General features: G+C 43.1%; 1 protein-coding gene across 1 annotated transcript in view; it reads right to left on the bottom strand.

Moving 5' to 3' along the window:
• The window catches only part of LOC124718659 (aminopeptidase N-like), a 180,877-nt gene that overhangs the window by 142,210 nt on the left and 15,181 nt on the right, over positions 1-23,486 (bottom strand). The window contains exons 2-3 of the mRNA XM_047244286.1: positions 19,717-19,982; positions 2,412-2,567 (exon numbers count right to left, since the gene is read on the bottom strand). Of these exons, the coding sequence (XP_047100242.1) occupies positions 2,412-2,567; positions 19,717-19,982 (422 nt within the window). The remainder of the gene's footprint in view (positions 1-2,411; positions 2,568-19,716; positions 19,983-23,486) is intronic.

Below are 23,486 nucleotides of genomic sequence, written 5' to 3'. Positions count from 1 at the left end.
AAATCCATACATTTTTAAAAAACAAAACTACAAGACCCAACTGGTACAAACAGACGGAAAAAGACATGAGAGAATTAGGGTCTCCAAATCTACATGACAAAAATTTAAAAAAAAATCACAAACACATGTTGAGAGGCACCCACATGCCTCGCTCATACTGTGGCATCAAGCAGTCAGGCCTGCAAGATGAGTGGTCTGCCAAGAGTGTGGACTTATTCTTATTCATCGAGTAACATGAGCTCTAGTACTCACAATTAAGCTACAAATTATTCTCCTGTTTGAATATTACGCAACGGAAACGGATAACGCTCATCTGACTATTAGTAATTTACACAACTCTGATTGTTCACTACGCACTGGCAATACCACATTTTCTTTCTTACCCAACGGCTTTGATCAACACGTGGCCACCGCACTGAATATGAATGGCGCACTCATTATAAATTCTGGATATCATGACAACATACTATTCGAAGAACAACGCCACCAATCTTTTTCTTTTCACTATCTAATTTATTCCGATAAATTCTATTATGATTCAAAGATAACCTAAACACACCATTACATTTTATATAACAATTACACATGAGAAACTCCGCCCAGTGGGCATGGCTTTACATTAGTGATTCTCTATTTTATGGTCTCGTAATTATCTAACACTAGAGTGCACTTCCTGGATAGGATGGTCGGTCTTTTATTATATCTCACACTTCGACTCTCACACCCATCACCACGAAAACTTCCTCCATACCGAGCGGTTCAAAACGAACATGCATAACCCACTACCTCTCAACCTATCTTGCTACTCTCCCATGCAAACCACACATACTTAAATTACATGAAATACATCACACTAGCAACATGGAACACATCACAAAGAATAGTCACAACGTTAGAATCACGTCACTTTCAGCTTTCCCACTTCAATTGGTATTCATCCCAGTTTCACACGACACTGCCCCACTTCGTAACTTTTCTTTCCTACTATGAACTCTGGAGGATATATGCACGCCTTCCTGTGCAATGCAAGCCATGTGGCGTTGCTGGATAGACGGCCGACTCACCTTGCTTCTCTCTCAGAGTATTATAGTTTGAATCAAGCGTCACACGGAAACATAACACGCAATGTAATATTAAGAACATATTCGTCACACCCGCGAGTCCTCAACTGATACCTTGGACGAGTACTTCTCTTTATCCTTTGTCTCATACACAGATTGAGACTCACACAGTACTCACCACGTGGAAGTGCTCGTCTCTAATTTCAAGTCCTGCACGCGCCATTTCTTAAATATTTCCAACTTATAGTACACACACCAGTAATTGAGCTTAACTTAAGCACTCGGAAGTATTTCAACTTATTGCTACCCGTGGTTTCATTGTGACCGTTGGTCACTTCCGAAGATTACTACGATCTGCTTAATATTACCTGCCTGACATTTAATTCTCCCCACAAAAGTTCCTGAAATAGAGAAATTATTATTCCAAACTACTCTTAAGCATTTCACATGCATACCATCTCTCCTCTCTTTTGTCTTTACGGAGCACGCCTAAGACAGGTCTTAGTAACACAAGATCCAGCGCCAGAGTGCTGAAACATGGCCGTTCTTCAGGTCCTCTCGCACCTCCGCCGAGGTGGGGGAGCACCTTGCTAGCGTATTGGCCAGCCACATTTCAGGCGCTCAAAGCTCAGGTAAATTTCATCTCTTTGGTTCCATCAAAGGTGACCAAAGGACCGTCTCAAAGATGATCATATATTGCACATTCACTATCTGCGGTTAGCAGACGACCATACATTCATTCATTCATTACACAGATCTCACCAAATTCGATGTAGGGATATATTTTGTGGGAGTCCACATGTGATCAATTAAATAAATAAGTTGTCATTCTTTCCTACACTGGTATCCGGCTTCGGTGTATTAAGTGAAATTGAGTTATTATTACAAAAAATATGTTGTTCTGACAAGAATAACGAAGAATGTTGTACCTATTTTCAATGTCGGGCGGTAATGTACCCTTTCAATGGGCTTTTGAGGAAGAAGAGAGAAAAACTAACCGACATACGTGATCTACGCAACGAAAGCTAGCCCATTCGTTGCTTATGAAGGAATACTGGGCGAAAAGGAAGGCCAACAAATGTTGATTACGCGTGGTCCTAAGTGATCCATCCGCGAAGAAGAAGAAGAAGATTGTTTTGTACATGTACATCACATCTAACTCTTTCCGTCCAGTTCAGACAATTCCTTCGTGGGGAGCAGCTTTTTTATGTCTTAGAATGTATTAATTTTTCATGTGCACATTTTTTCTTTTCACATGGCGCGCATTTCTCGTGATGTTCGGTTGTTTCAAACTAAAACGAACACCGTGTGTTGAGAAGCATTCACTAGCAGAGACTCTGGTCTACTTACCTGGATTCGGAGACGGTGGCATCCGTAGCGCTTATGGCTTCGAACCCCGGCGGCACTATCACCTTCAGTTTGAAGCTGGCCTTCAGTGCTGGCTCGTCAAAGCAGGGGAACGCCCTCCGTGCGTACGTCGGTTCAAACTTGGTAGCCGCCAGGTACCTGCCACAGAGGACGTAGTTAGCTATTCCGCAGGGCGTACCTTTTATTTATTTTTGTTGTTATTTACTTATAATGAAGCGCAAAAAAATTGGTGTAGGCATGCATATTTAAATACAGATATATACAAACAGTTAGAATACAGCGCTGCGGTCGGCAACAACTATACAGGGTGTTACAAAAAGGTACGGCCAAACTTTCAGGAAACATTCCTCACACACAAAGAAAGAAAATATGTTATGTGGACATGTGTCCGGAAACGCTTACTTTCCATGTTAGAGCTCATTTTATTACTTCTCTTCAAATCACATTAATCATGGAATGGAAACACACAGCAACAGAACGTACAAGCGTGACTTCAAACACTTTGTTACAGGAAATGTTCAAAATGTCCCCCGTTAGCGAGGATACATGCATCCACCGTCCGTCGCATGGAATCCCTGATGCGCTGATGCAGCCCTGGAGAATGGCGTATTGTATCACAGCCGTCCACAATACGAGCACGAAGAGTCTCTACATTTGATACCGGTGTTGCGTAGACAAGAGCTTTCAAATGCCCCCCTAAATGAAAGCCAAGAGGGTTCAGGTCAGGAGAGCGTGGAGGCCACGGAATTGGTCCGCCTCTACCAACCCATCGGTCACCGAATCTGTTGTTGAGAAGCATACGAACACTTCGACTGAAATGTGCAGGAGCTCCATTGTGCATGAACCACATGTTGTGTCGTACTTGTAAAGGCACATGTTCTAGCAGCACAGGCAGAGTATCCCGTATGAAATCATGACAACATGTTCCATTGAGCGTAGGTGGAAGAACATGGGGCCCAATCGAGACATCACCAACAATGCCTGCCCAAACGTTCACAGAAAATCTGTGTTGATGACGTGATTGCACAATTGCGCGTGGATTCTCGTCAGCCCACACGTGTTGATTGTGAAAATTAAGAATTTGATCACGTTGGAATGAAGCCTCATCCGTAAAGAGAACATTTGCACTGAAATGAGGATTGACACATTGTCGGATGAACCATTCGCAGAAGTGTACCCGTGGAGGCCAATCAGCTGCTGATAGTGCCTGCACGCGCTGTACATGGTACGGAAACAACTGGTTCTCCCGTAGCACTCTCCATACAGTGACGTGGTCAACGTTACCTTGTACAGCAGCAACTTCTCTGACGCTGACATTAGGGTTATCGTCAACTACACGAAGAATTGCCTCGTCCATTGCAGGTGTCCTCGTCGTTCTAGGTCTTCCCCAATCGCGAGTCATAGGCTGGAATGTTCCGTGCTCCCTAAGATGCCGATCAATTGTTTCGAACGTCTTCCTGTCGGGACACCTTCGTTCTGGAAATCTGTCTCGATACAAACGTACCGCGCCAGGGCTATTGCCCCGTGCTAATCCATACATCAATTGGGATTCTGCCAACTCCGCATTTGTAAACATTGCACTGACTGCTAAACCAAGTTCGTGATGAACACTAACCTGTTGATGCTACGTACTGATGTGCTTGATGCTAGTACTGTAGAGCAATGAGTCGCATGTCAACACAAGCACCGTAGTCAACATTACCTTCCTTCAATTGCGCCAACTGGCGGTGAATCGAGGAAGTACAGAACATACTGACGAAACTAAAATGAGCTCTAACATAGAAATTAAGCGTTTATTTGTGTGTGAGGAATGTTTCCTGAAAGTTTGGGCGTACCTTTTTGTAACACCCTGTATAATGCTATACCCGGCGAACCTCGATCCACCTCTGAAAATCTTTACATGTTATAGCTGACCCGGCAAACGTTGTTTTGCCATATAAATTATCTCTAGTCTTTAAGAACAATGTATAAGTGTAACACAATGTATACGTGTAACACAATAGCCGTTGTTGGCGGGAGCTCGCGACACAAACAATAATATTGGCCGAAATCTGTGTAGGGAGTGAGAAAAGGCTTAAGGGGAAGTCCGGCAGTGTCGGCCACTATTAGTTGTAGCGTTTCTACGATAGATGCTGCGGTTTAACAATTGCAGCCGATACACAGCTCGTCCATGAGCATACAAACATGGCGGCAATTTCGTGTCGAAACGTGTTCGCCAGCATTATGAATAAGACCAAGCGCACACGCATCGATTTTTATCGTACGTAAAAATATTGTACGATTAAATTCATTTAGACGAAACAAAGGAGAGCATAGGAACTTCTTTGTTCCACTTCTTTGTTGATCGTACGATGAAAATCCATGCGTGTGCGCTAGGCCTAAATGTCGGTTTGGCAAATGACGTGTGCAACCTAGTTAAACTTCGCAGTCTAGTTACGTCGATTCGACGAGGGATACTCGAGTTGTTGCTTTTGGTACGTTTTCTTCAATTACCTATCTATCGAATAGTGAAAGACTGTCACCGGTAGACACCTACCAGGGATAACTGATCAAGTGATAATTGATCAGTTGTCGAGTGGGGTTGAAAATTATTAAATTACTAAAATCGCTATTAAAAATAGCGGTTGGTGGTAGAAGGGTGAAAATTTAGGGTTGTGTGTATTTTTTAATGCCACATCATAAAAAAATAAAAATAAAAAGTTCTGTCAAAAAAATAAGAAAAACATTTTTGGGGTGGACCACTCTTATCACTTAGGGGTATGAAAAACAGATTACGACCGATTCTCAGATCTACCGAATATACATGTAAAATTTGATCAGAATCGATAGAGCCATTTCGGAGTAGTATGGCAACTAACACTGAGACACGAAAATTTTATATACAACGATAAGGATAACAAGTGTCTGGCGCAGTTGTTAGATCGCCTACTGCTGCTACAATGGCTGGTTATCAAGATTTAAGTGAGTATGAACGCGGTTTCGTCGTAGGCGCACGACCGATAAAACACAGCATCTCCGAGGTAGCGAAGATGTGGGGATTTTCCCTTAGGACCATTTCACGAATGAACGTGAATATCAGGAATCGGCTAAATCATCAAATCTCCGACATCGCTGTGGACGGAAAAGATCCTTCAAGAATGGGACCAACGATGGTTGAGGAGAATCGTTTAACGTGATACAAGTGCAACCTTTCCGCAAAATGCAGGGCCATCAACAAATAATAAAGTTAGTAGTGGCAGTATTCCCCACCATGGCTGCTGTGACTGCTGCTAGCACAACAAGAATGATAACAATAATAATAATAATAATAACAATAAACCTTGTGGAGGCCCCGGAAAAGAATAGGCCTCCGGTATGTTCTGCCAGTCGTAAAAGGTGACGAACAGAACAAACCACTAATTGGGCTAACCCTCCTTTTAGTGTGATTAGTTGGTTCAGGACAGAACTAAAGAAGCCTTGGACAAGCGCCGTCATGGTCGGGGACGACGCTTGAACCCTATGCCCGCCCACAATGGTAACGACACTGCTAGCCAACTGGAAAATGATTTAGATCCAAATATAGGTGTTTTGCAGGATATGCTTCCTGCAACCATCCTGGAAGGAAAACAGAGACAGAGGATGAGATGGTCAGATGAAGTTAATCGACACCTCAAGTTCTATTATTACCAAGCAACAAACCTAGGAACCAACACAACTGGATACAGATCACAAGTATACACAACATTTATTACCAGATACCCAGAATTAAAATTTTTAACAGAACAATGACTAGCTGATCAGATCCGTGTAATAATCAAAAATAACAGGATACCCCAGTCAGCATTAGAAAACATCAAACAACAAGTACAACAAATAGTGGAACAAAATAATGTGCAATCAGAAGAAGAAGAAAATACAGTAATGGACTCAAACATCCCAGAGCAAACAAACAAAGAACAACACGCATCAATTAAACAATCAGAAGAAAACGAAATCTTAAGACAGCCACCAGAACAAGCACAAATAGAACACAAAGTGATACACATGTTAGATATAGAAGAAAAATTTCAGCTGTCATATATAGAATACAAAGACACAAATACAGACATTAGACCATTCTTGCACAGACCACCAAATAACCCACAAGTCGATACAACAATAACAACTATCGGAACAATCATACACAACAAAATAAATGAAAATGCAACTATGGAAGAGTTACAAATACTGGTTTATATAGGAGCACTCACTACACTAAATATACACACTAGGCAGAGATCAGAACCAACCAACACACAGAAGAAACCCACAAAACCAGCATGGCAACACAGGCTACAGATCAGAATAGAAAAACTGAGAAAAGACATCGGACAGCTAACACAATGTAGGTATGTTATGGGGCGATATTTTGCTGGGATTGCTGTGTCTGCTTGATCTTTATGTTTCAGATAAGTTATTCCTTGTGTAAGTGTATCAGGGACTGTGTATGGGTGTGCAATGTAACTGCTAAATAATTTAGTTAGAGGTTAACTTATTTAGCCAGAATTTGCTTTTTTATCTTTTCCATGGGCTTTCCAATTGTGTGTAGAATCAATTGCTCGAGTGACTTCATGTTGCAAAAGTATCACTTCAGGCATTTGTGGTATCATCTTGTATGTGTGTGTTTCTGCTTGTATCCACCGTGCATGCCTGTTATGTTGTACCGGGTTTGACCATATGTTGCTCCAGAAGTGTTCCATGTCTGTTATGTTTGGTGGATTGTCTATTTTTATGTGTGTGTTATCTATTGTCTGGTAAAATTTCTTTTCGTTTGTGTTGAATGTTTGGTTTTTTTGGATCTTCTAAGTCGTTTGGCCAATGCTTGTAATTTCTGCTTCTTTTCATATAATTGCTCTATCGCTTCTTGTTGTGAGATTTTACCTAACCTTTTTCGTTTTTTTTCTGACATTTCATTTCTTATAAATTGTGTTAGCTGTCCGATGTCTTTTCTCAGTTTTTCTATTCTGATCTGTAGCCTGTGTTGCCATGCTGGTTTTGTGGGTTTCTTCTGTGTGTTGGTTGGTTCTGATCTCTGCCTAGTGTGTATATTTAGTGTAGTGAGTGCTCCTATATAAACCAGTATTTGTAACTCTTCCATAGTTGCATTTTCATTTATTTTGTTGTGTATGATTGTTCCGATAGTTGTTATTGTTGTATCGACTTGTGGGTTATTTGGTGGTCTGTGCAAGAATGGTCTAATGTCTGTATTTGTGTCTTTGTATTCTATATATGACAGCTGAAATTTTTCTTCTATATCTAACATGTGTATCACTTTGTGTTCTATTTGTGCTTGTTCTGGTGGCTGTCTTAAGATTTCGTTTTCTTCTGATTGTTTAATTGATGCATGTTGTTCTTTGTTTGTTTGCTCTGGGATGTTTGAGTCCATTACTGTATTTTCTTCTTCTTCTGATTGCACATTATTTTGTTCCACTATTTGTTGTACTTGTTGTTTGATGTTTTCTAATGCTGACTGGGGTATCCTGTTATTTTTGATTATTACACGGATCTGATCAGCTAGTCATTGTTCTGTTAAAAATTTTAATTCTGGGTATCTGGTAATAAATGTTGTGTATACTTGTGATCTGTATCCAGTTGTGTTGGTTCCTAGGTTTGTTGCTTGGTAATAATAGAACATGAGGTGTCGATTAACTTCATCTGACCATCTCATCCTCTGTCTTTGTTTTCCTTCCAGGATGGTTGCAGGAAGCATATCCTGCAAAACACCTATATTTGGATCTAAATCATTTTCCAGTTGGCTAGCAGTGTCGTTACCATTGTGGGCGGGATAGGGTTCAAGCGTCGTCCCCGACCATGACGGCGCTTGTCCGAGGCTTCTTTAGTTCTGTCCTGAACCAACTAATCACACTAAAAGGGGGATTAGCCCAATTAGTGGTTTGTTCTTTTCGTCACCTTTTACGGCTGGCAGAACATACCGGAGGCCTATTCTTTTCCCGGGCCTCCACGGGAAATATTATTATTATTAAAGTGTCGCTGCTTCTTTCGCAAACCTGGTCGCAGGTGATGCTCCAGAGCCCCAGTATGGTGAAAGTTATGGTGATTCTCGTTTACGACTGTGATGGTGTTATCCTAACGCATTACGTTCCTCCACGGCAGACCATCAATGCACAGTACTGCAGTTCGCTTTTGGAATATAGTTGCCACTATTTAAGTTCCAACCCTCGTACTTGTTAGCATTACAACCCATGTCATGTAATATAATGGATCATGTCAAGTAAAGTAACATAATACATAGTGTCATCATCCCCCTCCCCTCCCCCCCTCACCCATCAGGAACAAATCCAGATCAGAAATCTTATCACCCCAGAAAATCATTTTTTGAGCTATTACATGTATGCTGTTCAGCCATATGATATTATACAGTAGACTGTTTACCATGGCTAGCGAATCTTCTAGATTTCGGGCATAGGATCATGGACTTTGGCCTATAAATTGCAAGATGTTGGTGTGCTAAGACCTTTCTGCTAAGAGAGCACACTGCATTGGGGAAGTAAGGTCAGTTTGCAAAAAAAGTGCGAGTATGTCAAAATGTTTTGTCTTAAGTATCTTTGAAACTGCCAGATAATTCGAAAAGCTAGTTCCCTTTCCTTACATCCCTAACTCTGCACACGACATACTCGCCTTTTGTTGTGCTATGGCAGGAGCAATTTTCATTCTTGTTCCCGAGCTTTACTCTACCATAATTTTAGTTTTATTCTACCATAAAGGAAACGAAAGAAAAGTTCGGAGTAGGTATTAAAAACCATGGACAAGAAATAAAAACTATGAGGTTCGCTGATGACATTGTAATTCTGTCAGATACAGCAAAGGACTTGGAAGAGCAGTTGAATGGAATGGACAGTGACTTGAATGGAGGGTATAAGATGAACGTCAACAGACGGAAAACGATGATAATGGAATGTAGTCGAATTAAGTCGGGTGATGCTGAGGGAATTAGATTAGGAAATGAGACACTTAAAGTAGTAAAGGACTTTTGCTATTTGGGGAGCAAAATAACTGATGATGGTCGAATTAGAGAGGATATAAAATGTAGATTGACAATGGCAAGGAAAGCGTTACTGAAGACGAGAAATTTGTTAACATCGAGTATAGATTTAAATGTCAGGAAGTCCATTCTGAAAGTATTTGTATGGAGTTTAGTCATGTGTGGAAGTGAAACGTGGACGATAAATTGTTTAGACAAGAAGAGAATAGAAGCTTTCGAAATGTGGTGCTACAGAAGAATGCTGAAGATTAGATGGGTAGATCACATAACTAATGAGGAGGTATTGAATAGAATTGGGGAGAAGAGGATTTGTGGCAAAACGTGACTAGAAGAAGGGATCGGTTGGTAGGACATGCTCTGAGGCATCAAGGGATCACCAATTTAGTAGTGGAGGGCAGCGTGGAGGGTAAAAATCGTAGAGGGAGACCAAGAGATAAATACACTAAGCAGATTCAGAAGGATGTAGGCTGCAGTAGGTACTGGGAGATGAAGAAGCTTGCACAGGATAGAGTAGCATGGAGAGCTGCATAAAACCAGTCTCAGAACTGAAGACCACAACAACAACAACAATTTTGATATTAGATAGCCATAGCATAGCTTGGCAATCTGTGTAGATTTCTGCCAACACAGGTGACAGCTGATCTGGTATAGGTTTTATATTGCCTTTCGAACTGTTAATTCTGTTAATTACATGTACATGGTGTTTCAAAAAGGACTCTACGACTTTGAAAATTCATATAGATTAATTCATAGTACCTACAGAGGCGAATGTAGTGTTAGTTTGTAGGGAAATAAATCAAGTTTTGTCTCGCGTAGTTCTCTAGTGCCGAATCGCATCGTAAGGAGCGCTAGCGGCAGTAGCGTTAAAGATGGCTGCCTTCACTGGAACTGAGTGTACTAGCTTGATGTTTTGGTTTGAAGAATCGAAGTCAGTAGCAACAGTTCAGCGTATTTTCCGTACCAAGTACGCTAAAGATCCTCCTAGTAGGCCTACAACTTACGAGTAGCATAAATGTTTTGTAGAAACAGGATGCTCGATAAGACATGGGAAATCATCAGGTCGTCCAAGCATGTCTTATTTTTTTCTACAAGAGAACCATCAATGGGATAGTGTGTACCTGGATACGTTACAACAATTTTGGATACCTCGTATCGATGAGGATGACTAAGAACTGAATGTTTAATTCATGCACCACCCCACTACCTGCCTGACGTCCAGAATTTTCTCAGTGACCGCTTTCCAGGTCAGTGGATTGGCCGTGATGTGCTAGTTCCATGGGCCCCATGTTCCCCAGACCTGACACCATTCGATTTTATTTATGGGGATTCATAAAGGATATCCTGTGCTGCCTTCTCTACCTGAACTTACAGCAAGAATTTACGCCGCCACTGAGAAAGTTACAGGTCCAATGTTACAGCAAATTTGGGAAGAAATTGACTTCCCATGGGCTGTGTGAAGGATAATCAGCGGAAACCACATACAACATGAAACTTCCTGGCAGATTAAAACTGTGTGCCCGACCGAGACTCGAACTCGGGACCTTTGCCTTTCCCGGGCAAGTGCTCTACCAAATGAGCTACCCAAGCACGATTCACGCCCCGTCTTCCACATACAACATCTTTAGTTTAAGGTAAAAAAACTTGATGTGTTTCCCTAGAAAATAACACTAAATCCAGCACTATGTCTTCTTTCACCAAATTTATATGAATTTTTAAAATTGTGAAGTCCTTTCTGAAACTCCCTGTCTACCTTCTTACAACATTTCACCTGATTTGCACATACTGGAAACACATAAGTGGAGATCCTAAAAAACACAGAAAAAGTGTTTTTTGGTACATGAAATCCGAATTAAACTAGTTTTGAAAGTAAGTTTTTAATTTTACCGTAAGAATGCATTTTTTCATTGATTTGAACCATTCAAACCGTTTCCACACATTCAGTTCACGCAGGAATGATTCCTATAAGCTACATTTATCTCGAATTTAAACCTTTGTATCTTGGCAATGGATGAAGATTATTGAATAAAAAAATTAGTTTCGGCCGTATCCATTTATGTACCGTACCTTAGCTCAAGGTTTTAAAAAAATTGTATAAGTTTAAGGTAAAGAAGTAGTGCACATCAGAAATCAGTCAGAATAACTTGTTTTTTTTTTCACATAGGTCTATTTGCATGTAAAATCCGAATGGTCCACATACAAATGGTACCATAAGCTGATCGTTAATTTCAGTCCATTAACATTTGTTTTCAAAAAGAGTCAATAGATTTGCACAATTTGCTAGGGCGCCAGTTCCCGTTCGTTGTTCAAACTTTGGTTAACATAGGGTAACACAGCTACAGTAAGACAGATGTACAAATGACCATACGGATGGCCGCTGACTTGGGCTAGACCAAAAAGCTTTTTACTGCATGTTTTTAGCTGAGATAGGAACTGTGCATCAAGACCCCTCTCCCCTCCCAGAACCTCGATTCTGCACGTGGCCTTCCCAAACATACACTACTGGCCATTAAAATTGCTACACCACGAAGCTGACGTGCTATAGACGCGAAATTTAACCGACAGGAAGAAGATGCTGTGATATGCAAATGATTACCTTTTCAGAGCATTCACACAAGGTTGGCGCCTGTGGCGACACCTACAACGTGCTGACATGAGGAAAGTTTCCAACCGATTTCTCATACACAAACACCAGTTGACCGGCGTTGCCTAGTGAAACGTTGTTGTGATGCCTCGTGTAAGGAGGAGAGATGCGTACCATTGATATCTTTGAGCCGGCCGCGGTGGTCTCACGGTTCTAGGCGCTCAGTCCGGAACCGCGCGACTGCTACGGTCGCTGGTTCGAATCCTGCCTCGGGCATGGATGTGTGTGATGTACTTAAGTTAGTTAGGTTTAAGTAGTTCTAAGTTCTAGGGGAATGATGACCACAGCTGTTAAGTCCCATAGTGCTCACAGCCATTTGAACCATTTTTGATATCTTTCATAAAGGTCGGATTGTAGCCTATCGCGATTGCGGTTTATCGTATCGCTACATTGCTGCTCGCGTTCGTCGAGATCCAATGACTGTTAGAATATGGAATCGGTGGGTTCAGGAGGGTAATACGGAACGCCGTGCAGGATCCCAACGGCCTCGTATCACTAGCAGTCGAGATGACAGGCATGTTATCCGCACGGCTATAACGGATCGTGCAGCCACGTCTCGATCCCTGAGTCAACAGATGGGGCCGTTTGCAAGACAACCACCGTCTGCACGAACAGTTCGACGATGTTTGCAGCAGCACGGACTATCAACTCGGAGACCATGGCTGCGGTTACGCTTGACTCTGCATCACAGACAGGAGCGCCTGCGATGGTGCACTCAACGACGAACCTGGATGCACGAATGGCAAGATGTCATTTTTTCAGATGAATCCAGGCTCTGTTTACAGCATCATGATGGTCGCATCCGTGTTTGGCGACATCGCGGTGAACACACATTGGAAGCGTGTGTTCGTCATCGCCATACTGGCATATCACCCGGCGTGATGGTATGGGGTGCTATCGGTAACACGTCTCGGTCACCTCTTGTTCGCATTGATGGCACTTTGAACAGTGGACGTTACATTTGAGATGTGTTACGACCCGTGGTTTTACCCTTCATTCGATCCCTGCGAAACCCTACATTTCAGCAAGATAATGTATGACCGCATGTTGCAGATCCTGTACGGGCCTTTCTGGATACAGAAAATGTTCGACTGCTGCCCTGGCCAGCATATTCTCCATATCTCTCACCAATTGAAAACGTCTGGTCAATGGTGGCCGAGCTACTGGCTCGTCACAATATGGCTGTCACTACTCTTGATGAACTGTGGTATCGTGTTGAAGCTGTATTGGCAGCTGTACCTGTACACGCCATCGAAGCTCTGTTTGACTCAAAGCCCAGGCGTATCAAGGCCGTTATTACGGCCAGAGGTGGTTGTTCTGGGAACTGATTTCTCAGGATCCATGCACCCAAATTGCGTGAAAATGTAATCACACGTCAGCTCTAGTTTAACATATTTGTCCAATGAATACCCGTTTATCTGCATTTCTTGCTGGTGTAGCAATTTTAAAGGCCAGGAGTGTATTTGAATAATCACGATAATGATAGTGGTAGATATAAAAAGAATTTCTAGGCGTACATAAGAGATGTTTTCCGATGTAACAAGATGGAGGGAAAGGAGAGTTAAGGAGACTACATCAGCTAAGAGTACTGGGAATTGAGGAAGGATGTATAAGGGTAACGAGTGCATATAGAGACAATGGTAATCACTATCATTGCTTTAGTACATACATCGTTTAGTAGATATGTCAGCTTCTGCAGTTGGAGACGTTGTTAAGTTCTCTAATTTAATGGAGGAGGTTAATCAAGAATCGGGTTTCTGCTATTGAGAGGGATTTAAAGAAAGTGTCTGACGATAGAGTGGGACAAAAAGGATTTTTCTCTGGTAGGAATGGGTCTTCCTGTCATCATGCTCAGACAAGAGCGTTGAAGCCTAAAGCCGTCGGCACACGGACCGTGCATCTGAACGTTGAGCGTTGAGCGTGCCGAGTTTCTGACGTCATAGCGTGGAATAGCACGTTCGGGAGTCTTTCCGAACGTGCAGAGCAATATCTGGCATGCCAGATATTCTGAGCGTGCGTCTGAGCGTTGACCAATGAGATGGCACAACACCACCTACGTCACACGCACGCCGTCTCCCTTCAGTACAGAGTTGTGAGAGGCCATATTGGCATTCATTTCAAGCCGTGTCTGAGCATCAGCAAATTGAGATTCACTGAAAAACCCGTTGTTAACTGTGATTCGTTCCAATAAAATAATGAGAAACATCACATTCACGGCTAAAGAATTATTGTAACTTGCGTATAATGAGAGTAGGCTATTTGAAGGCAGAGACACACTGAAGATCCACCCAAAACGCATTTTTCTTGGTACAATTTGTTATAATTAAATTTCAATTAGTAACATATGTACGATTAAGGTTTACAGCAAATGGTAACATACTATTATTAACTACTAAGTGGATGTTGTTGGTATAGCGTAATGACTAGCTTCGTTGTCTGCTGTTGAGTTGCGTGTTGGGGCAATGGTTCCCGCCATACAACTTCCAAATTATTTTCCCTAACATTCGCGTTTATATTCGGTTCTGATACTTTACTATTAGTATAATATTTGATGTTATGTAAGTATAAGTTCACCTTTTTTTGAGGGGTGACTTCGTTCACTTGGCTTTATCTACAGGACAGCTTGTGCTACTTGTGTAAAGATATTTTGCTGCTTTTTCTTTTATGCTTCGTAATTCACATGTTGCAAAGATTCTGCTACTCGGTAGGAACAGTGATCAAGTAAGACTGACCTTGGGTTTTACTAAAATGTGGGAATGATGAAATAATGTTTATCTTACGTGGAGAAATATTCCAAAATTGTACCGCACTGTTTGTAATGGAACTTTTGTAAGCCTGTGTCCTTATTGATTGGACACGGTACATTCCTTTTCGAGGACGATGGAGGAAATGTGCGTTTTAATTGAGCTAACGTGGGAATTTTACGCGCCCGTTGAGTAAACAGTGTGATTTACGAACTTGAAACATCCCTCAACTGCCGCTGGAGTGCGTTGCGATCGCGTATACCACGTTGGGGCCCACGTACCGTATGCACAAGTCGCATCGTTCTTGAGCGTTCAGCAGCACGTTGAACTTGGCACGCTCAACGTTAACGTTCGACAGCACGGTCCGTGAGCCGACGGCTTAAGAGAGACATAGCGCACAGTGTGTGCTGGTAAGACATAATTACAAAAGATAGAGGGTACAGATATCTCTGCACTTGTATGCAAGCAGTCTGGATAGTTGTGCATAAGGCGGTGAAATATGATCGGAATAAAACATCACAGACATAAAGAATAGACGAATTCATAACCAGTTTCGTGGGCTGTGGCCTTTGTTGAGAAATACGAGGGTCATTCAATAAGTAATGCCCGACATTTTTTTCAAAAAGTCGTTAATACACACTGAAACACGTATGTTGTGTGGCGGCGATGGCGAGGCATTGCGGAGTCTCTGACCAGAGAGCCATTTATCGTGGCTAGTCTGCGCTTGACCGCGCGAGAGTTGCGAGCGGCTCTCTGTCAGTAGTCGTCGTGCAGTACAGTTGCGAGCAGTAGTCAGTGGGCGGTCTGTTGGTAGTAGCAGCCCAGTGCAGTTGTGTGTGAGGAGTCGGCGGGCGTCGACATCGCACTCTGGTCAAGATTCAGGATGAGGTATATTATTTTTTAAATGCGCTCAGCTAATAATGTAAATTAACTGTAACTAATTTGTGCAACAAGTGCCCGAATAATAATTTTGATTTCAAAGCAATGTTTTTAACAAAAGAACTATTTAATTGAACGAACGATTTCCTTCCATTTCCTTTAAAGAAAAGTTTCAGTTAAATTTAAAAAAAAAAATATTACTTGCAATGCATTTCCTCCAAGCCGTGGCCAACAATAAGAGCAGAAATTTGACATGCAGCTTTACTAAGGTAAGAATTTCAGTTTAATTAATGAACAGGGCCTAAGATCGACATTTCGATCTGTTTTGTCACTGAGATTTTATTATCACTGAATTGACTTTCATTTTTTTTGTGAGGAACTTATACTTGGGTCAGATTGCTAATTTTTGTTTAATTGTCATTGTGATTCAATTTATTTGCTGGGAGCTTACGTTAGGTTGTATTCTTGTTAACATTCAACTATTGTGTTTCAAAATTTCTCTGGGGAGCTTAAACTTAGCTCAATGTTCATTAGCATTTAAAATAATATCATTAAATTTTTTTGTGGGGAGGTTACAACACAGAGAAACGTCGTTGTCGGTGCTTCATATTTGATGTACGTTCTGTGCACCGGTGAAGTTTCGAACAATTCTGACAGATGGCAGAACAGTAGCACAGCGTCAAAATGGCGTCTACATATGGCCCACATTACAAGCAGCGTTCTGTTATCAAGTTCTTATGTGCAGAAGAAGAAACGTGATAAACATCCGTAAACGTGGTGTGAAATGTATGGCGATGCTGCAGTTGATAGGAGTACAGTTGGGCGATGGGTAAAGAAAGCCACAGCCTCAGGAGATGCAGAAACAGAGCTCCATGATCAGCCACGCTCGGGACGTCCTGTCACAGCCACTGCTCCAGACGTGCTGAATCGTGCGGATGCCATTATTCGTGCCGACCGGCGCATCACAACTCGACATTTGGCTCTACAGTTATCGGTCAGCATTGGAAGTGCGTCTGCAATGATCGAGACTTTCGGATATTCAATGAGGTGCTCACGGTGGATTCCACGAATGCTCACAGCAGACCACAAGATTCGAAGAAAGGCCATTTCATCTGAATTGTTGGAGCGTTTTGAGACTGACGGAGAGGCTTTTCTATCACAAGTCGTTATTGGTGCACCACGTCGCGCCAGAAACAAAAAGGCTGTCTATGGAGTGGCATCATGCTCACTCACCACAAAAGAAGAATTTCGAGACAACCCCTTCTGCATGAAAAGTCATGATGACAGTCTTCTGAGATTTTGATGGCGTCATTCTCGTGGATATGATGCCAACAGGGTCAACCACCAATTCAGAGGCATACCTGAAGACTCTGAATAAACTCAAAAACCGTTTCTGACGTGTTCGATCGGACAAGAATCGAGCAGAAATCTTGCTACAACACGACAATTCACGCCCACACACAAGTCTTAGAACCCGGGAACACATCGACAAATCGGGTTGGACATCATTGCCTCATCCACCCTACAGTCCAGACCCGGCACCCTCGGACTTCCATCTCTTTGGACCGCTTAAAGATTCTCTACAGGGAACATAATTTGAAGATGATCAGAGTGTCAGTCATGCAGTGAAAACATGGCTGCACCTGTAGGACGAGCTTTCACCAGAAGGGAATACATGCTCTTCCACAACGTTGGCGTATGGCCATAGAACGTGATGGAATGTAGAAAAATAGATCATGGACAAGACATGTTGATGTATATTGTCACGAAATTCTGACTCCTAACAATAAACATGTTCTGAGAAAAAAATTGGGGCATTACTTATTCAACGATCCTCGTACCTTGCAGGAAAACCTCACTGTAATCATTAATTCGAAGTGGAAGTGTTTGTACAAGTTTCTTTTTGAGGTCGAGAGAGAAGAGCTTTTTATACTTTTCACAGCATGGTGAGATGCTTATGCCTCTTGCACACTGCAGTTACGTGCTCATTCCAGTTTAGATTTTCATCTAATATTACTCAGTGTCTTTACTGAGGAAGAGAAGTTGATATTTGTCCCATTTAGGATTAAAGATGATAAGGGTTTCCAATGTTCGATCTGTGAGACTAGAATGACCAATCAGTACCACTTTGGTTTTGTATGTGTTGAGTTTCAACACTACCTGTATGTCCCATGCCTATTTTGATAGTGCACACAGGTCGGAATTGGGGTTCTCGATAGTTGTCCTTAGGTTTATTGGTTTTGCACTAAGATACAACTGGAGGTCATCAGCATACATTTATTTGCAGTAGGACAATAGTGAAGACATCTCATTATCATACGTTTAAAAGAGCGTAGGTCCTAATATCGTACCCTGGAGGACATGTGATACTACCTGCCTCTATTGTGACTTTACAGTGCAAGACATGGCTCACTGCTGGTCAGTCGTCAGATATGAGCGAAACCATTGCACTGCACTTTGCAAGAACTAGAGGCTGCTATTTTTGGCAAGTAAAATGTCGAAGTTGTGAGTGTCAGAACCTTTGCTGACTAAGCAGCACATGACAGTCCCATCTTCTGCATTCATGGCAAACTTCAGGTCATTTTATCTTTATTAAGGCAGAATACTCTACTGGTGCTCATCTTTCAAGAACCTAGAGGGGGCAATAGGAATTAGAGACAACCAGCAAACTGCTCAGATTAAAAAAGATATGAGAAAAGGATGCAACCTTTCTTCATTACTGATCACTATGTGCATTAAAGAAACAACTTAGAAATAATATAAGTATTCTGCAGTGTTAAAATTCGGAGTGAAAGGAAATCATTGATAGCAGTAGCTGCTGATAATGCTAACATCAGTGAAAAATTTGGAGAAGTTATAGGACATATCGAATTGAATGAGTAATCTAGTAACCACATAAAATAGGCTGAGAATGAACCACAGAAAAACGAAAGCAATTAGGAGTACCAAAATGAGATAGCCGATTAACTTGAAACTTGGTGACTGCGTACCAGATTAAGGGTGTGATTCTTCCTCCCACGAACTATAAGAAAAGTCAACGCCCCCAAAAACATTAAGCAACACTGTTTTCTACAATAAACTCACACAAAAGCTAAATTAAAAAAAAAATTGCTGTAAAACCTTCTAAAAATTGTAGAGTTTGCTTGTAGCTATGAATCCTCATTTACTGTGGAGTCAAGATACTGCCGGTTTTGCGATAATGAATCGCATGTTCAGGTTAATCTACAACAGCATACTTACGAATTAGAGGCCATTAAGTGCACAAACTAATAGTGCCTACTATCGAGGAGGTAGAAAAGTACCTCCTTGGCTGGATTATTTCAAGCCATTAAGGCAATACGATCTCCCAACGCTCTACAGGGGTGGTCCATTGATCGTGACCGGGCCAAATATCTCACGAATTAAGCGGCAAACGAAAAAACTGCAAAGAACGAAACTTCTCTAGCTTGAAGGGGAAACCAGATGACGCTATGGTTGGCCCACTAGATGGCGCTGCCATGGGTCAAACGGATATCAACTGCGTTTTTTTAAATAGGAACCCCCATTTTTTATTGCATATTCGTGTAGTACGTAAAGAAACATGAATGTTTTAGTTGGACCATTTTTTTCGTTGTGATAGATGGCGTTGTAATAGTCACAAACATATGACTCACAATTTTAGACGAACAGGTTTTTTAAATTAAAATACAGAAGGAAGGTACGTTTGAACATTTTATTTCGGTTGTTCCAATGTGATACATGTACCTTTGTGAACTTATCATTTCTGAGAACGCATGCTGTTACAGCGTGATTATCTGCAAATACCACATTAATGCAAAAAATGCTCAAAATGTGGAATGTAGTCTACTTGAAACTGGAATAGGCATGGGTGGCTGAATAAAAATTGTATATGATGATCATGATGATTATGATTAAAAAGTCAGAGATAGCTGGTCTATTAGATGAAGCCTATGTTCTAGAGCAAGGTGTTCATCACCAGACTGCTGAAAACCTGTTGAGTACCTGGTGGTGCCGGCGTGCTGGTAGCTGCTGAGGTAGAAGCCCTTCATGTCGGTGGGCAGCTCCCCAGAGAAGGTGAGTGTGAGCAGAAGGAAGGTCTCTGCTTCCAGAGGCTCATCCAGGTCCACCTGCAGGAACTCCCGATCTGCATCTATGACCTTAGGCTCGGACACAGGCAGAGCACTCTCGTTCCACAGGGCCTTGGCCCCACTCACTGTCAGGTCTGGCCCGGCATGCAGCACGATCGCAGTTGACGAATTGTCCACCACCTGGCACAGGCAACAAACACAATGAGTAGTGGTTTGGGCTAGAGACGCAGTGGATTGAAGAAGAGCCTTCAGAGCAGCACGGCACATCAACAACAGTTGCCACGTCCTAGTGACAAACACCAGCTGTCTCATTTTCAGTATCATACAGGTTGGCTGACAGAAATCAGGAAACACCATTAACACAACACTTTACAACGTCTAATGTGGTGTAGGAAAACTGTCTGCATTCAAATTTGCTTTCAGTCATGTCGTACCAGATAAATAAAGGTCCTATATGGTTTTCGAGGGGTTCTTATCCCATTCTTCGCGCAAAAGATTGACAAATGCAGGTAATGATGATGGAGATGGGTAGTGCTCTCACACCTGTCACTTCAAAGACCACAGAGGCTGAATGATATTGAGATCTGGTGACTGGTGGCCACAGGAGACGCGACAGTTCAACCACACGCTCACAAAACCACTCCCGGATGATGCGAGCTGTGTGTATAGGGCCTTGTGTTCTTGGAAGACAGAGGCTGTACCATGTGATGGTCACAGAATCCTTAGTGGTAATGCAGCCTTGCAGAACACCCATGGCGCTCATAGAATACCACCTGTAGCAGCACCACAGTTTAAGATAGGGAAGTTAGATTTGGTGCTGTATTTCGGAGCACACAAGTTACATCCGGGTGTGGGCTGGATTGCAGTAAGTTACGCTGACCAGCAGTTGCGAAGTGGAATGGAGGCCACAGGGGCCATCGAACCGCTGAAAAGCGTAAACACAGCGGTTCGCATGTCGCCCACTAGTGCAACCATGGTATGGGGCGTATGGGACTCAGAGTGATGCGTTACCGAAACAGAGCCACGAAGCCGAGTATAAATAGGTGTGGTTTTCTAACGAGAGGGATCCAAGTGTGGCAGCTCTCCTGGACGGCGGCGTGTGTCACACTACCAGTGACACATGGCAACAGATGGGGCGACAGCATCCCAGTCCACGACGGGTCGTTGGTTCGACCCTCTGAGACCGACGCAGGATCTGCAGCCAGCCAGGGCGAGCCACTCTTCGGGTTGCTACCGCAGACAGACGTCTCAGCTCTCGAAACACGCAGGAGACTAACAAGGCGAGGGCCGCAGGTTTGGACGCCCGAATGGGAGCAGTCATTGCCACCACATTCCCAGCTACGCCAGCCAAGGAAGAAGCAGCAGCGCGGCTGGCTACAGCTCACGGCGTAGCAGTGCGGAGTCAACGGGGACGGTGGCCACTGAGTCGGCTGCTGGCGCAGCCATCCTGACGTATTGGGAACTCTGCAGCTGGCGTACAAGGCCGGCTCAACACAGTGTGTCGCCCAGACCAACGGGGTGCTACCTCAGCACTGCGGGGCCTGTGATGCAGACTGAGGTGAATGAAGCTCTGTAGTGCGAAAATCATTTTAAAAGCTCGGACAAGTTTTAATGAGGCACCTCCTGGCACCCATCTACTACACACGACACAGCTGCACCGCCCAGAGTGGCCGAGTGGTTCTAGGCGATTCAGTCTGGAACCGCGTGAACGTTACAGTCGCAGGTTCGAATCCTGCCTCGGGCATCGAAGTATGTGATATCCTTAGGTTAGTTAGCTTAAGTAGTTCTAAGTTCTAGGGGACTGATGACCTCAGCAGTTAAGTCCCATCGTCCTCAGAACCATTTGAATCATTTGGACACAGCTTCCCGGATCATCACTCCTGGTGCGTAAACTAGAACTGTCGATATTTTTAAATATATATAATCTGATATATGGATAGTTAAAAGGTCATTGCCGGTTCTTGATATATCGAGAAAAGATATCGTTGGTAAAAATATCAACGTACTGGCCCATAAAAATAACGGCTTCACATTGTAAATATACTGCCGGTTTTAGAGCTGTGCATTCAAGTAGTCCTACATTGGTATTCTGTATGTCAACAAACTATCATCAAGAATTTAAAGGAAAATGATGCACGTTCACGCTTGGCGGTAACCACTTAAGTTACAGTTGTAACTGCATGTCAATGTTAGGTGGCATGATGGAAGGTGACTGATAGGTCTTTCGTTCGGTTTCGTCAGATGTCCGATTTGTCCGCACACTTCATGTCGCCTTCCGTTTTTTTTATTTCTGTCAACGCCAGTGGCGTAGCAGTTGTAGCGTTAAAATTACTTTGTGATGCCGAAGGTAGCGCCGAGCGCCGATTACGTCAGCATTTCCCCTCTCACGCCTCCGGCCATTGCGAAGACCAGCCTTGTCATTTAGACTTTTGTTCATCATTTTCAGCAACTGTTTATGAAGAATGCCGATGTGAAGAAATAGGACACTAGTTGCTACACTACTGGCCATTAAAATTGCTACACCAAGAAGAGATGCAGATGATAAACGGGTATTCATTGGACAAATATATTATACTACAACTGACATGTAATTACATTTTCACGCAATTTGGGTGCATAGATCCTGAGAATCAGTACCCAGAACAACCACCTCTGGCCGTAATAACGGCCTTGACACGCCTGGGCATTGAGTCAAACAGAGCTTGGACGGCGTGTACAGGTAGAGCTGCCCATGCAGCTTCAACACGATACCACAGTTCATCGAGAGTAGTGACTGGCGTATTGTGACGAGCCAGTTGCTCGGCCGCCATTGACCAGACGTTTTCAATTGGTGAGAGATCTGGGGAATGTGCTGGCCAGGGCAGCATCCAGAAAGGCCCGTACAGGACCTGCAGCATCCGGTCGTGCATTATCCTGCTGAAATGTAGGGTTTCGCAGGGATCGAATGAAGGGTAGAGCCACGGGTCGTAACACATCTGAAATGTAACGTCCACTGTTCAAAGTGCCGTCAATGCAAACAAGAGGTGACCGAGACGTGTAACCAATGGCACCCCATACCATCATGTCGAGTGGTATGCCAGTATGGCGATGACGAATACACACTTCCAATGTGCGTTCACCGCAATGTCGCCAAACACGGATGTGACCATCATGATGCTGTAAACAGAACCTGGAATCATCCGGAAAAATGACGATTAGCCGTTCGTGCACCCAGGTTCGTCGTTGAGTACAACGTCGCAGGCGCTCCTGTCTGTGATGCAGCGTCAAGGGTAACCACAGCCACGGACTTCGAATTGATAGTCAACGCTGCTGCAAACGTCGTCGAACTGTTCGTGCAGATGGGTGTTGTCTTGCAAACGTCCCCATCTGTTGAGTCAGGGATCGAGACGTGGCTGCACGATCCGTTACAGCCGTGCGTATAAGATGCCTGCCATCTCGACTGATAGTGATACGAGGCCATTGGCATCCAGCACGGCATTCCATATTACCCTCCTGAACCCACTGATTCCGTATTCTGCTAACAGTCATTGGATCTTGACCAACGCGAGCAGCAATGTCGCGCGATACGATAAACTGCAATCGTGATAGGCTACAATCCGACCTTTATCAAAGTCGGAAACGTGATGGTAAGCATTTCTATTCCTTACACGAGGCATCACAACAACGTTTCACCAGGCAACGCCC

The sequence above is a fragment of the Schistocerca piceifrons genome, chromosome 10 (genome assembly GCF_021461385.2).
Source record: "Schistocerca piceifrons isolate TAMUIC-IGC-003096 chromosome 10, iqSchPice1.1, whole genome shotgun sequence".
Classification (NCBI taxonomy): domain Eukaryota; kingdom Metazoa; phylum Arthropoda; class Insecta; order Orthoptera; family Acrididae; genus Schistocerca; species Schistocerca piceifrons.
Note: the sequence above shows the minus strand (reverse complement) of the source record. Positions and strands in the feature narration are given on the sequence as shown.